This window comes from Mobula birostris, chromosome 5 (assembly GCF_030028105.1).
Source record: "Mobula birostris isolate sMobBir1 chromosome 5, sMobBir1.hap1, whole genome shotgun sequence".
Classification (NCBI taxonomy): domain Eukaryota; kingdom Metazoa; phylum Chordata; class Chondrichthyes; order Myliobatiformes; family Myliobatidae; genus Mobula; species Mobula birostris.
Window position 1 is genome coordinate 60,890,852 of NC_092374.1, and position 14,432 is coordinate 60,905,283.

The window sequence follows — 14,432 nt, forward strand, 5'->3', positions numbered from 1 at the left end:
TATATGGAACCTTCCATTCTTGGTAACAAACCTTCCACTCTCTACGGTAACGAACCTTCTGCTCTCTGCGGTAACAAACCTTCCACTCTGCGGTGACGAACCTCCCGCACTCCGCGGTGACAGACCTCCCGCATTCCGCGGTAACGAACCTTCCACTCTGCGGTATTGCACTTTCTCCCAAATTCCCCATTAGGCTTACTGGTGACTAACTTGGTTTAGCCTTCAGACTGCACGGTAAAACCTGTGTCATGGGTGGAACCTTGGTTCCAGAGGCTGGGGGAGCTGAGAGAGCTATGGAGCAGAGATACGGACATTAATGGAAGATTTACCAGAGAAGTGAGCAATGTTATTATGAAAAACTTGGCACACCACAACTCCATGATTCCAGTGTTAGCAATATCCAGTGGAGCCTGTTAGTGCTGATGGGCAATTGTTAGTTGTACGTGCTTGTTGTTAGAATCTGTGTGAATAACAGACATACTGGGGCATGATTTCTCTCTTTCACCCTCCAGCCTGTGCAGCGGTTTAATGGATGTACGAAGGGCTTTGAATCACAAAGTAAATGTGGGGCTAGGAACAGGTAGGTAAACCATTTTTTTTGTCTCTGGACCAGGTGTGCACCTTTTGTCTTCTTTGTCTTCTTGTCTCTTTAATTCAACAGTCAATAATGCTTCAAAATTGTTTCATTGACTACAAACCGCTTTGGAGCTTTCTGAACAGAACGTGGATGCATCATATTGCGGGTTCCTAGTTGCTGGGATTAAATCCTATAATTCCCTACCCACCAGTCTGGTGGAGTACCTTCACCATGCTGTTCAGAGGAGTGAGAGCAGACTTGCTCGAAACTGAGGATCTTTACAATGAGGATGAAGAGAGGAATTTCCCTCTTGTGGAAGAATCTGGAACCAGACATCAATGTTGAAAAATAAGCAAATGCTTATTTAATCAAATGAGACAAAAGCTAGAGAGAAGCAGAGAAGATTCATGGGTGTGGGACTATCTGCTAACTTGTGCCATTCTGTTGTTTCGCACTGATTGCAGTATGCATCATTGTCATGTATACTGTTTACTCTGTAAGGTTCACCTGAGTAAGGAATTTCAATGTGATCCGAATCTAAATCTGAGTTAAATTAAGTGATAGCTCAGGACATCGGAGAGAAGAGGTGCAGTTTATAGAGTCACTGCCTGACAGTGCAAGAAACCCAGGTTTAATCCTGCACTAGCATGCTGCCTGTGCAGAGTTTGCATGTTCTCCCACGGGTTCACTCCACAACCCAAAGATGTGTGGTTTGGTAGGTCGATGGTCCACTGTAAATTGTCTCAATTGTATATATGAGTGGCAGAATCCAGGCATGATTAATTGGAACCTGAGTGGAGTAAAAGATGAGCTAAATGTGGGATAGATGTAAATAGTTGGCATGGTCAACGAGCAAATGGCCTGTTTCTGTGTTGCACCCCTTGATGACTCTAAACATGACAACTACCCTGCTCTTCCTTGAAAGAGTGCCATGGAATATTTACATCCACCTGACAGAGCAGGTAGGGCCTCAGTCTTAACATCTCATCTGCGTTTGGAGTACCATGGCATAGAATGCTATGGGCCACAAGGGATTGGTAAAGATAGGTTCCAGATGATGGCACAGACGTGGTGGACTAAGGAGGCCACGTCCATGTCCCGTAAATCTTTGACAATACATCTATCAATGCAGAGCTCCCTGATGACCAGGCAAATGCCAGCCAGAATATTATGGCCCATGTCCCTGTCAGGAGATTGGAACCTAGAGTCCTCCAAGTAATGGAAGAACGCAAGAAGTATTGAATTGAATTGACTTTATTACTTACATTCTTCATATACATGAGGAGTAAAACTCTCTTTGTTATGTCTCCATTCAACGTGGTGGTGTCTAAATGAGCAATGTGCAATTTATAGTAATTTATAATAAATGTACAACAGGACAGTCAATATAACATAGGAATTCAGTTGTGCCAGCATGAGTTAAGCAGTCTGATGGCCTGGTGGAAGAAGCCATGCTGGACCCTGTTGGTCCTGGCTTTTAATGCTGGGGTACCATTTCCCGGATAGTAGCAGCTGGAACAATTTGTGGTTGGGGTGACTTGGGTCCCCAGGAAAGGGAGATGAGCTCAAGGCATGGATCAACACTTGGAATTATGATTTTGTAGCCAGTTGTGAGACTTGCAACTCAGTATTCTGGGATTCCGGTGTTTTAGACGTGACAGAGCGGGAGAGATCAAAAAAGGAAGGGTGGCACTACTAGTCAGTGAAAATGTCATGGTAGTCCTTAGATTGTACATGTAGAGCTCTTCTAGTGAGGCTTTATGGGTGAAACTAAGGAATAAGAAAGGTATGACCACATTAATGGGGCTATATTATAGACCACCCAACAGTCGCCGGCTTTAGAGGAACAAATTTGTAGATAGATTGCAGATTGTTGCAAGAAACAAAAAGTTGTGACAGTAGGTCATTTTAACTTTCTACATACTGACTGGAAGTCCCATACTGTAAAAGGACTAGATGGAATAAAGTTTGTCAAATGTGTTTGTGGAAGTTTCTTAAGCAGTACATAGAAGCCCCAATGAACAAATGTGCAATACTTGATTTCCTGTTAGGAAACGAGACAGGGCAGGAGACAGTAGTTTGTGTAGGAGGACACTTTCTATCCAATGATTATAATACTATTAGTGTCAAGGTAACTATGGAAAAGGATAGGTCTGGTCCTCGGGTTGAGATTCTAAATTAGAGAAAGGCCAATTTTGATGGTATCGGAAAGGATGTGGCAAGTGTGGATTGGGACAGGCTGTTTTCTGGCAAAGGTGTACTTGGTAAGTGGGAGGCCTTCAAAAGTGAAATTTTGGAAGTACAAAGCTTGTATGTGCCCATCAGAATAAAAGGCACATTCATTTTGACATTTATTCTAAAAGGATAACAGGTTTAGGGAACTGTGGTTTTCAAGAGATATTCAGGCCCTGGTTAAAAAATAAAATGAGGTGCCTAACAAGTAGGAACAAATGAGATGCTATGGAGTATAAGAAATGCTAGAGGACATTTAAGAAAGAAACCGGGAGGGCTAAAAGAAGCATGAGGTTGCCCTAGCAGACAAGGTGAAGGAGAATCCTAAGGGATATGTTAAGAGCAAAAGGTTTGGAAGGGACAAAATTGGTCCTCTGGAAGATCAGAATGCTAATCTATGCGTGGAGACAAAAGAGATGGGGGAGATCTTAAACTGATTTTTCACATCTGTATTTACTCAGGAGACAGATACAGAGTCTATAGAAGTGAGCTCATGGAACTGATACAGATTAGAGGAGGAGTTATTTACTGTCCTGAGGCAAATTAGGGTGAATAAATCCTTGGGGCATAGCAAGGTGTTCCTTTGGAACCTGTGGAGGCAAGTGAAGAAATTGCATGGGTCCTAGCAGAGATATTTAAATCACCCTTAGCAACAAGTGAGTTTCCAGAGGATTGAAGGATGGCTAATGTTGTTCCACTGTTTAAGAAAGGCTCGAAGAATAAACCAGGAAATGATAAGCCAGTGAGCCAAGCATCAATAATGGGAAAGTTATAGGAAAGTATTCCAAGAGACCAGATACCCGAGTATATGGATAGGCGGGTACTGATTAGAGATGGTCAGCATGACTTTGTGCATGGTAGGTTGTATCTAACCAATCTTATAGAGATTTGCAAGGAAGTTACAGTAATGTTGCTGAAGACAAAGCAGTGGAAGTTGTCTACGTTGACTTCAGCAAGGCATTTGACAAGGACCCACATGGGAGGTTGGTCAAGAAGGTTAAGTCACTTGGTATTCTAGATGAGGTAGTAAATTGGATTGGACATAGGCTTCGTGGGAGAAGCCAGAGAGTGGTAGTAGATGGTTGCCTCTCTGACTGGAGACCTGGGCTTGTGGAGTGCCTCAGGAATTGATGCTGGGTCGTTTGTTGTTTGGCATCTATATCAATGATCTGGATGATAACGTGCTAAACTGGATCAGCAAATTTGCGGATGACACCAAGATTAGGGGTGATTTGGACAGTGAGGAAGACTAACAAAACTTGCAGCGTGATCTGGACATGCTGGGAAAATGGGCTGAAAAATGGCAGATAGAATTTAATGCAGACAAGTGTGAGGTGTTGCACTTTGGGAGGACAAACCAGGGTAGGTCTTACACAGTGAGCAGTAGGGCACCGAGGAGTGCGGTAGAACAAAGGGGTCTGATAATACAGGTTCATAATTCATTGAAAGTGGTGTCAGAGGTAGATAGGATTGTAAAGAAAACTTTTGGCACATTGGCCTTCATAAATCAAAATATAGAGTACAGGAGTTGGGATGTTATGTTGAAGTTTTATAAGTGGTTAGTGAGGCCTAATTTGGAGTATTGTGTGCAGTTTTGGTCATCTACCTATAGGAAAGATATAAATAAATTTGAAAAAGTACAGAGAAAATTTACAAGGATGTTGCCAGATCTGGAGGACCTGACTTATAAGGAAAGATTGAATAGGTTTGAACTTTATTCCCTAGAACGTAGAAGATTATGAGGGGGATAGATAGGGTAATTGCAAGCAGGCTTTTTTCACTGAGGTTGTTTGAGAGTATAACTAGAGGTCATGGGGTTAAGGGTGAAAGGTGAAAAGTTTAAGCAAAGCATGAGAGGAAATGTTTTCACTTAGAAGGTGGTGTGAGTGTGGACAAGCTGTCAGCATAAGTGATGGATGCAATTTTGAGTTCAGTATTAAAGAGAAGTTTGAATAGATACATGGATAGAATGGGAATGGAGGGCCTTGGTCTGGGCGCAGGTTGATAGGACTAGGCAGTTTAAATGGTTTGGCATGGATGAGATGGGCCAAAGGACTTGTTTCTATGCTGTCATTTTCTGTGACTCTATGGCTCTAAATTAGAAACTAATGTACTAGACCATGACTATTGGAATACATATTTCCAAACTTTCTGTGTGTAATGCTAGCAAAAGATCATAAGCATGTAGGGAAATGAGCTGAAGACACTAAGGTGAGAATTTCATGGGTATCAGCAGGGAAGGTCCTAAAGATGACTCAGCCCTTGTGCACTGCTGAAGGTCAGGTGCACATAATCTAATATCCCCCACCATCAGAAGCACAAGCTTCTATCAGCAGTGATGGAGCAGGTAAGTGCAGTGGACCACCAAAGGACAGAGATGGGCTCACTCAGGAGAGTCCTGGTTGGAACCTACACCAGCAACAGGTAATACAATTCCATATATCATCTCTACCCTCTGTAATGTCTCTTGTGGTTTATGGTGTTGGCTCGTTCACAAGGAGAAAATCAGCAGAACCACTTTGTTCTTACCTGATCTTCTTAGTCTGCAGTTCAAAGGTATCTCCTTGACAACTATTCACCTTTCAGCTACTTTTCTGATGTGCAATGCTGAAATGATACGAAACTCTGTTTTAGATGTTTCAGGTGGTTACTCGCCTTCAATACTTGATGCTGTACGGAGAGCCATTGATACGTCCAAGATTCTGAGTTTAACCTCTCCAGATTATGAGGAGCTTTCGTATAGGGAAGCATTCAAACTTGCAACGCTTGGTGGCAGTAAAGGTGAGAAACTGTGTACAATCCCCATTTTGTAATTTGACTAAAATTATAATGAGATTTAGAAACATAGAAACATAGAAAATAGGTGCAGGAGTAGGCCATTCGGCCCTGCACCGCCATTTATTATGATCATGGCTGATCATCCAGCTCAGAACCCTGTACCAGCCTTCCCTCCATACCCCCTGACCCCCGTAGCCACAAGGGCCATATCTAACTCCCTCTTAAATATAGCCAATGAACTGGCCTCAACTGTTTCCTGTGGCAGAGAATTCCACAGATTCACCACTCTCTGTGTGAAGAAGTTTTTCCTCATCTCGGTCCTAAAAGGCTTCCCCTCTATCCTCAAACTGTGGCCCCTCGTTCTGGACTTCCCCAACATCGGGAACAATCTTCCTGCATCTAGCCTGTCCAATCCCTTTAGGATCTTATACGTTTCAATCAGATCCCCCCTCAATCTTCTAAATTCCAACGAGTACAAGCCCAGTTCATCCAGTCTTTCTTCATATGAAAGTCCTACCATCCCAGGAATCAATCTGGTGAACTTTCTTTGTACTCCCTCTATGGCAAGGTTGTCTTTCCTCAGATTAGGGGACCAAAACTGCACACAATACTCCAGGTGTGGTCTCACCAAGGCCTTGTACAACTGCAGTAGTACCTCCCTGCTGCTGTACTCGAATCCTCTCGCTATGAATGCCAGCATACCATTCACCTTTTTCACCGCCTGCTGTACCTGCATGCCCACTTTCAATGACTGGTGTATAATGACACCCAGGTCTCGTTGCACCTCGCCTTTTCCTAATCGGCCACCATTCAGATAATAATCTGTTTTCCTATTTTTGCCACCAAAGTGGATAACTTCACATTTATCCACATTAAATTGCATCAGCCATGAATTTGCCCACTCACCCAACCTATCCAAGTCACCTTGCATCCTCTTAGCATCCTCCTCACAGCTAACACTGCCACCCAGCTTCGTGTCATCCGCAAACTTGGAGATGCTGCATTTAATTCCCTTATCCAAGTCATTAATATATATTGTAAACAACTGGGGTCCCAGCACTGAGCCTTGCGGTACCCCACTAGTCACCGCCTGCCATTCTGAAAAGGTCCCGTTTATTCCCACTCTTTGCTTCCTGTCTGCTAACCAATTCTCCACCCACACCAATACCTTACCCCCAATACCATGTGCTTTAAGTTTGCACACTAATCTCCTGTGTGGGACCTTGTCAAAAGCCTTTTGAAAATCCAAATATACCACATCCACTGGTTCTCCCCCATCCACTCTACTAGTTACATCCTCAAAAAATTCTATGAGATTCGTCAGACATGATTTTCCTTTCACAAATCCATGCTGACTTTGTCCGATCATTTCACCGCTTTCCAAATGTGCTGTTATCACATCCTTGATAACTGACTCCAGCAGTTTCCCCACCACCGGCGTTAGGCTAACCGGTCTATAATTCCCCGGTTTCTCTCTCCCTCCTTTTTTAAAAAGTGGAGTTACGTTAGCCACCCTCCAATCCTCAGGAACTAGTCCAGAATCTAACGAGTTTTGAAAAATTATCACTAATGCATCCACTATTTCTTGGGCTACTTCCTTAAGCACTCTAGGATGCAGACCATCTGGCCCTGGGGATTTATCTGCCTTCAATCCCTTCAATTTACCTAACACCACTTCCCTACTAACATGTATTTCCCTCAGTTCCTCCATTTCACTGGACCCTCTGTCCCCTACTATTTCTGGAAAATTATTTATGTCTTCCTTAGTGAAGACAGAACCAAAGTAATTATTCAATCGGTCTGCCATGTCCTTGCTCCCCATAATCAATTCACCTGTTTCTGTCTGCAGGGGACCTACATTTGTCTTTACCAGTCTTTTCCTTTTTACATATCTATAAAAGTTTTTACAGTCCGTTTTTATGTTCCCTGCCAGTTTTCTCTCATAATCTTTTTTCCCCTTCCTAATTAAGCCCTTTGTCCTCCTCTGCTGAACTCTGAATTTCTCCCAGTCCTCAGGTGAGCCACTTTCTCTGGCTAATTTGTATGCTTCTTCTTTGGAATTGATACTATCCCTAATTTCTCTTGTTAGCCACGGGTGCACTACCTTCCTTGATTTATTCTTTTGCCAAACTGGGATGAACAATTGTTGTAGTTCATCCATGCAACCTTTAAATGCTTGCCATTGCATATCCACCGTCAATCCTTTAAGTGTCATTTGCCAGTCTATCTTAGCTAATTCACATCTCATACCTTCAAAGTTACCCCTCTTTAAGTTCAGAACCTTTGTTTCTGAATTAACTATGTCACTCTCCATCTTAATGAAGAATTCCACCATATTATGGTCACTCTTACCCAAGGGGCCTCTCACGACAAGATTGCTAATTAACCCTTCCTCATTGCTCAAAACCCAGTCCAGAATAGCCTGCTCTCTAGTTGGTTCCTCGACATGTTGGTTCAAAAAACCATCCCGCATACATTCCAAGAAATCCTCTTCCTCAGCACCTTTACCAATTTGGTTCACCCAATCTACATGTAGATTGAAGTCACCCATTATAACTGCTGTTCCTTTATTGCACACATTTCTAATTTCCTGTTTAATACCATCTCCGACCTCACTACTACTGTTAGGTGGCCTGTACACAACTCCCACCAGCGTCTTCTGCCCTTAGTGTTACGCAGCTCTACCCATTATCGATTCCACATCTTTGCATTACAGAAATTGGTCACTTGGTCCAACAGTGGCATGTTAGTTCTTATGCAACTGACATGCAGCTATTATGTTCCACATATCTCCTTCCAGCCCTCTTCATCTCACCACGGTGTAGATCAGGGTGTAGAATGGCTTTTTCTCTTGTAGTTTAACTTTCCTCTGCTTGCTTGTATTTTTATAGAATCACCTATAAGCATGTAACTGTTTAGTGAATTTTCCAGTGATCGTGGTCTTGCTGCTTCTGCATTTTACTTGCAGCTTCTTAGTTTTTCTGCAACAGGTATTGCATCGCTTGAATCTGGCTAATTTACAGGCTAATTCTTATCACTGACACGTTGTTTTTAATCTGAGCTAGTTTTTGTAGAAGATAACCATGACTTCTTTGTTCTCTCAGCTCTTCTTTCTTTGTTCATTCTTTGTGTAACAATTAAGACAAGTTTTATGACACATTCCTGACTTCCAAAGAACTTCCAAATTGCAAAACACCAAGACCCATGCTTCCATTCCTTTCTTCCTCCTGTATCCAGCTTCCTCTTAAATAAATTCCATATTCTTGGTGTGGTAATTTCTTCTTGATTCTCCATTGGATTTCAGAAGAACTATCCTAAGAGTTGTGGCCCATTGTTTTAACCTTCTCCTTCAGATATAATAGGGAGGTGCACTGGTGCTGCTCGAGATGGTTTAATCTAGTTTGGGTAAACCAGGGGGATGGGAACCAAAGCACTGGTTCAGAAAGTGGGGGGATTGAGAGAAAGATGGATGTCGTAATGATTAAGTCTGTAAGAAAGGAAGGGCAAGTAATGGATGCAATGGGAAGGATGAGTTGAAGCATTTTAATACCATGAGTACTAAATGTAAAGTTGATGAACTTATAACATGGGTGAGTACATAGAACAACAAGGACACTTGGCAGAGCATGGGACAGGACTGGATGCTTAATGCGCCAGTTTCAGTGCTTTAGAAAAGATAAAGAAGAAGATTTAAAAAAACATAGGAAGAGGGGGAGTTGTGCTATTAATCGGGAGCTGCACTCTGAAGGGACACAATGGAGGGCTCATCCACTGAGTCTTTATGGTTAGAACTCAAACATAAGAAAGGTGCAATCACATTGATGGGATTATACGACTGACCCCCAATAACTACTGGGACATTAAGGAACAGAGTTACAAGCAGATTAGGGAAAAGAGCAAAAAAAAGATCGTTGCTATGGGTGACTTGAAGTTCTCCAATGTAGACTTGATGCAATAAGTTTAGATGGTGCAGAATTTAATAGGTGCATCCAGGAGGTTTCTTAAATCAGCATGTAGGTCAAGGCAGTTTACTTATATAGCACATTTCAAACACAAGGCAGTGCAAAGCACTTTACATAGAACAAGATATAAGTCTTGATTTAAAAGAGCTTAAAGTTGTGGCAGACTTCAGATCCTCTGGAAGGTTATGTGGAGCATAGTAACTCAAAGCTGCTTCACCATGTTTAGTTTTGACCCTGGGGACAGAAAGCATAGATGACCTGAGAGCTCAGGAAGGTTCACAATGCAACGAGAGATCGGAGATGTATTTTGGCCCTAGACCATTCAGTGCTTTATAAACCAGAAGTAATATTTTGAAGTCAATCCTCTGATGGACAGGAAGCCAGTGTAGTGATCTGAGAACTGGGGTGATAAGTTCTACTTTCTTGGTCTTAGTGAGGACTCTAGCAGCAGTGTTCTGAATGAACTGCAGCTATCTGAGGATTTCTTACAGAGACCTGAGATGAGTTGATGAGATGAGACCTGAGTTTCTAGATGTTGCTGAGGCTTTTTAAGGCACTGGTGAGGCCTCACCTTGAGTATTGTGAACAGTGTTGGGCTCCTCATCTAAGAAAAGATGTGCTGGCATTGCAGAGGGTTCAGAGAAGGTTCACAAAGATGATTCCAGGAATGAAAGGGTTATCAGATGAGGAACGTTTGATAAATCTAGGTCTGTACTTGCTGGAATTTAGAAGGATGAGGGGGGAATCTCATTGAAAACTTTTGAATGTTGAAAGGCCTAGACAGAGTAGATATGGAAAGGATGTTTCTCTTGATGGGGGTGTCTGGGACAAAGGGCACAGCCTCAGGATAGTGAGGTATCCATTCAACAATGAGATGCGGAGAAATTTCTTTAGCCAGGGAGTGGTGAATTTGTGGAATTTATTACCACAGGCAGCTGTGGAGGCCAAGTTGTTAGGTGTATTTAAGACAGAGCTTGATAGGTTCTTGATTGGATATGACATCAAAGGTTACGGGGAGAAGGCTGGAGAGTGAGGCTTAGGAGGAGGAGAAAGGATCAACCATGATTGAATGGCGGAGCAGACTCGATGGGCCAAATGGGCCAATTCTGCTCCTATGTCTTATGATCTTACGGAATAGCATTTTTACAGGAGACAGGGTGGGATGAGCTATAGTCAAGATCATGTGGAAACCTGTAGGTTTATAAAAGATGTTAGTCGGCAGTTTGTCTCCAGAGATGGAGACAGAGGGATCAAGAAAGAGGAGAGAGGTGTCAGAAATGGACCAAGTGAACCTTAGGGCAGGGTGGCAGTTGAAGGCAAAGTGGATGAAATTGACGAGCTCAGTGTGGGTGCATGAAGCAGCACCAAGGCAATTGTCACTGTAGCTGAGGGGAGCTTTACCTGTGAAGGCTTGGAACATGGACTGATCTAATTAATAGGCATGCTCAGCTGTGGCTCACGTGGGTGCCTCTTGCTAGACCTCAGGTCTGGAGAAAGTGGAGATGCTGAAAGAAAAGTTGTTGAGGGTAAAGACCAGTTCTGCCAGATGAAAGACGGTGGTGGTAGAGGGGAACTGGTTGGTTCTTTTATTGAGAAAGAAGCGGTCAGGGCCAGGGAATTGAAAATTAGTGAGGAGATTAAGAGAATGAGAAGTGTTGCGGATGTAAGTGGAAGGGACTGGACCAAGGGGGACAGAGTGAAGTCGAAGTATGCAGACACAAGTTCAGTACGGCCGGAGCAGGCAGAGACAATGGGCCTATCTAGGCAGTCAGGTTTGTGAATCTTGGGTGGGAGGAAGAAGTGAACGGTGTGGGGTATGGGAACTATGAATTTGGTGGCAATGGATGGGAGTTCTCCAGAGATGATGAGGTTGGTGATGGTGTCAGAGCCAGTTTCCTGATGGTCCAAAGTGGGGTCCACTTCAACGGGTGGGTATGAGATGTCTGAGAGTTGCCGCCTGGCCTCAGCAAGGTAGAGGCCAGCTTGCCACAGTACAACAGCACACACAGTGTCTGTGGATTTGAAGTTAAGGATGTTATTGGTGCGGAGTGAGTAGAAGGCAGTGCATTCAGTGGGGATAAAGTTTGAGGAGGAGCGGGGACTGCTGAAGTCGAACTAGTTAATGTCTCATTGGAAATTCAAGATGAAAAGAACCAGAACAGGCAGAGAACCAGTGCGGAGCGTCCAAAAAGAGGAGGAGGGTGAGAGACGGAAGAAAGGGTGTCCGGTGAAGAGCCTTAAAAACCCAGTCTCTAGAAAAAAGAGGTACCGCCTAGCGGATCAGTCATCATGGGAGCGGTCGTTGTCGGAGTAGACTGAGGCAGAGTAGTAAGGCTTTGGCTTAACGTGGCTTTGGCGAGAACAGGCGGAGGCCAGGTAAGTAGGTAAATTCATTCCTTATTTCTTATTTAAATCTTGAGAGAATAGGGAGTATGTTTACAGAGCTAGTTTTCTGTTCTGGAGACTTTCAGCCTCCCTGTTGGCCACATCTGCACTCAGTGCATCGAGAAGAAGCTCCTTAGGGACTGTTCAATGACCTTCAGCTTGTTAGGGAAAGTGAAGCAGTGATAGACAGGAGCTACAGGGAGGTAGTCACCCCAAGGCTAGAAGAAATAGATAAATGGGTGACTGTCAGGAGATGGAAGGGAGAACATCAGATAGTGGATAGCACTCCTGTGGACTCCCCCCCCCCCCCCCCCCAATAATGAGTACTCCATTTTGAGTACTGGGGTGGGGCGAGGGAAACGACCTACCTGGGGGAAGTAACAGCTGCCGTGCCTCTGGCACAGAGTCTGGCCCTATGGCTCAGACGGGTAGGGAACTGAAGAGGATGGCAGCAGTGATAGGGGTCTCAATAGTCAGGGGACAGACAGGCAATTCTGTGGACGTGAAAAGGAAACATGGATTGTAGTTTGCCTCCCAGGTGTCAGAGTCCACAATGTTTCTGAATGTGTCCACAATATCCTGAAAAGGGAGGGTGAGCAGCCAGAAGTCATGGTACATATTGGTATCAACGACGTAGGTAGAAAAATGGAGGAGGTCCTGAAAACAGAATACAGAGAGTTAGGAAGGAAGCTGAGAAGCAGGACATCAAGAGTAGTAATCTTGGGATTTCTGGATAATTGGGCCCTCTTCAGGGGCAGGTGGGACCTGTACAAAAGGTACAGGTTGCACTTGAATCCAATGGGGATCAATAATCTTGCAGCAGGTTTACTAGAGCTGTTGGAAGTGGTTTAAATTAACATGTCAGTGGGTTAGGAAGCAGTATGATAAAGCTGACGATGAGTCAGTAGGCTTACAAGTAGATGATTTAAAGTAGTGCTTTAAAAGGGATAGAGGGAGTGGGAAGGGGAGGAGGGGTGGCATTACTGGTCAGGAATACTACTACAGCTAAAGACAGGGTGGGTAATGTAGCAGGATCCTCTTTTGAGTCAGTATGGGTGGAAGTCAGGAACAGGAAGGGAGCAGTTACTCTATTGGGGGTATTCTATAGTCATAGTCATAGTCATACTTTATTAATCCCGGGGGAAATTGGTTTTCGTTACAGTTGCTCCATAAATAATAAATAGTAATAAAACCATAGTTAAATAGTAATATGTAAATTATGCCAGTAAATTATGAAATAAATCCAAGACCAGCCTATTGGCTCAGGGTGTCTGACCCTCCAAGGGAGGAGTTGTAAAGTTTGATGGTCACAAGCAGGAATGACTTCCTATGACGCTCTGTGCTGCATCTCAGTGGAATGAGTCTCTGGCTGAATGTACTCCTGTGCCCACCCAGTACATTATGTAGTGGATGGGAGACATTGACCAAGATGGCATGCAACTTAGACAGCATCCTCTTTTCAGACACCACCGTGAGAGAGTCCAGTTCCATCCCCACAACATCACTGGCCTTACAAATGAGTTTGTTGATTCTGTTGGTGTCTGCCACCCTCAGCCTGCTGCCCCAGCACACAACAGCAAACATGATTGCACTGGCCACCACAGACTCGTAAAACATCCTCAGCGTCGTCCGGCAGATGTTAAAGGACCTCAGTCTCCTCAGGAAATAGAGACGGCTCTGACCCTTCTTGTAGACAGCCTCAGTGTTCTTTGACCAGTCCAGTTTATTGTCAATTCGTATCCCCAGGTATTTGTAATCCTCCACCATGTCCACACTGACCCCCTGGATGGAAACAGAGGTCACTGGTACCTTAGCTCTCCTCAGGTCTACCACCAGCTCCTTAGTCTTTTTCACATTAAGCTGCAGATAATTCTGCTCACACCATGTGACAAAGTTTCCTACTGTAGCCCTGTACTCAGCCTCATCTCCCTTGCTGATGCATCCAACTATGGCAGAGTCATCCGAAAACTTCTGAAGATGACAAGACTCTGTGCAGTAGTTGAAGTCCGAGGTGTAAATGGTGAAGAGAAAGGGAGACAAGACAGTCCCCTGTGGAGCCCCAGTGCTGCTGATCATTCTGTCGGACACAGTGTTGCAAGCACACGTACTGTGGTCTGCCAGTCAGGTAATCAAGAATCCATGATACCAGGGAAGCATCCACCTGCATCGCTGTCAGCTTCTCCCCCAGCAGAGCAGGGCGGATGGTGTTGAATGCACTGGAGAAGTCAAAAAACATGACCCTCACAGTGCTCGCTGGCTTGTCCAGGTGGGCGTAGACACGGTTCAGCAGGAAGACGATGGCATCCTCAACTCCTAGTCGAGCTGGTAGGTGAACTGGAGGGGATCCAAGTGTGGCCTGACCATAGGCCGGAGCAGCTCCAGAACAAGTCTCTCCAGGGTCTTCATGATATGGGAGGTCAATGCCACCGGTCTGTAGTCATTGAGACCGCTGGGGCGTGGCGTCTTCAGCACAGGGACGAGGCAGGACGTCTTCCACA

The 14,432-nt window shown here is 44.2% G+C and overlaps 1 protein-coding gene across 1 annotated transcript in view; it reads left to right on the forward strand.

Annotated features, from left to right (window-relative positions):
• Positions 1-14,432, forward strand: part of LOC140197728 (guanine deaminase-like) — a 75,518-nt gene that overhangs the window by 41,383 nt on the left and 19,703 nt on the right. The window contains exons 10-11 of the mRNA XM_072258113.1: positions 513-580; positions 5,444-5,590. Coding sequence (XP_072114214.1) covers positions 513-580; positions 5,444-5,590 — 215 coding nt within the window. The remainder of the gene's footprint in view (positions 1-512; positions 581-5,443; positions 5,591-14,432) is intronic.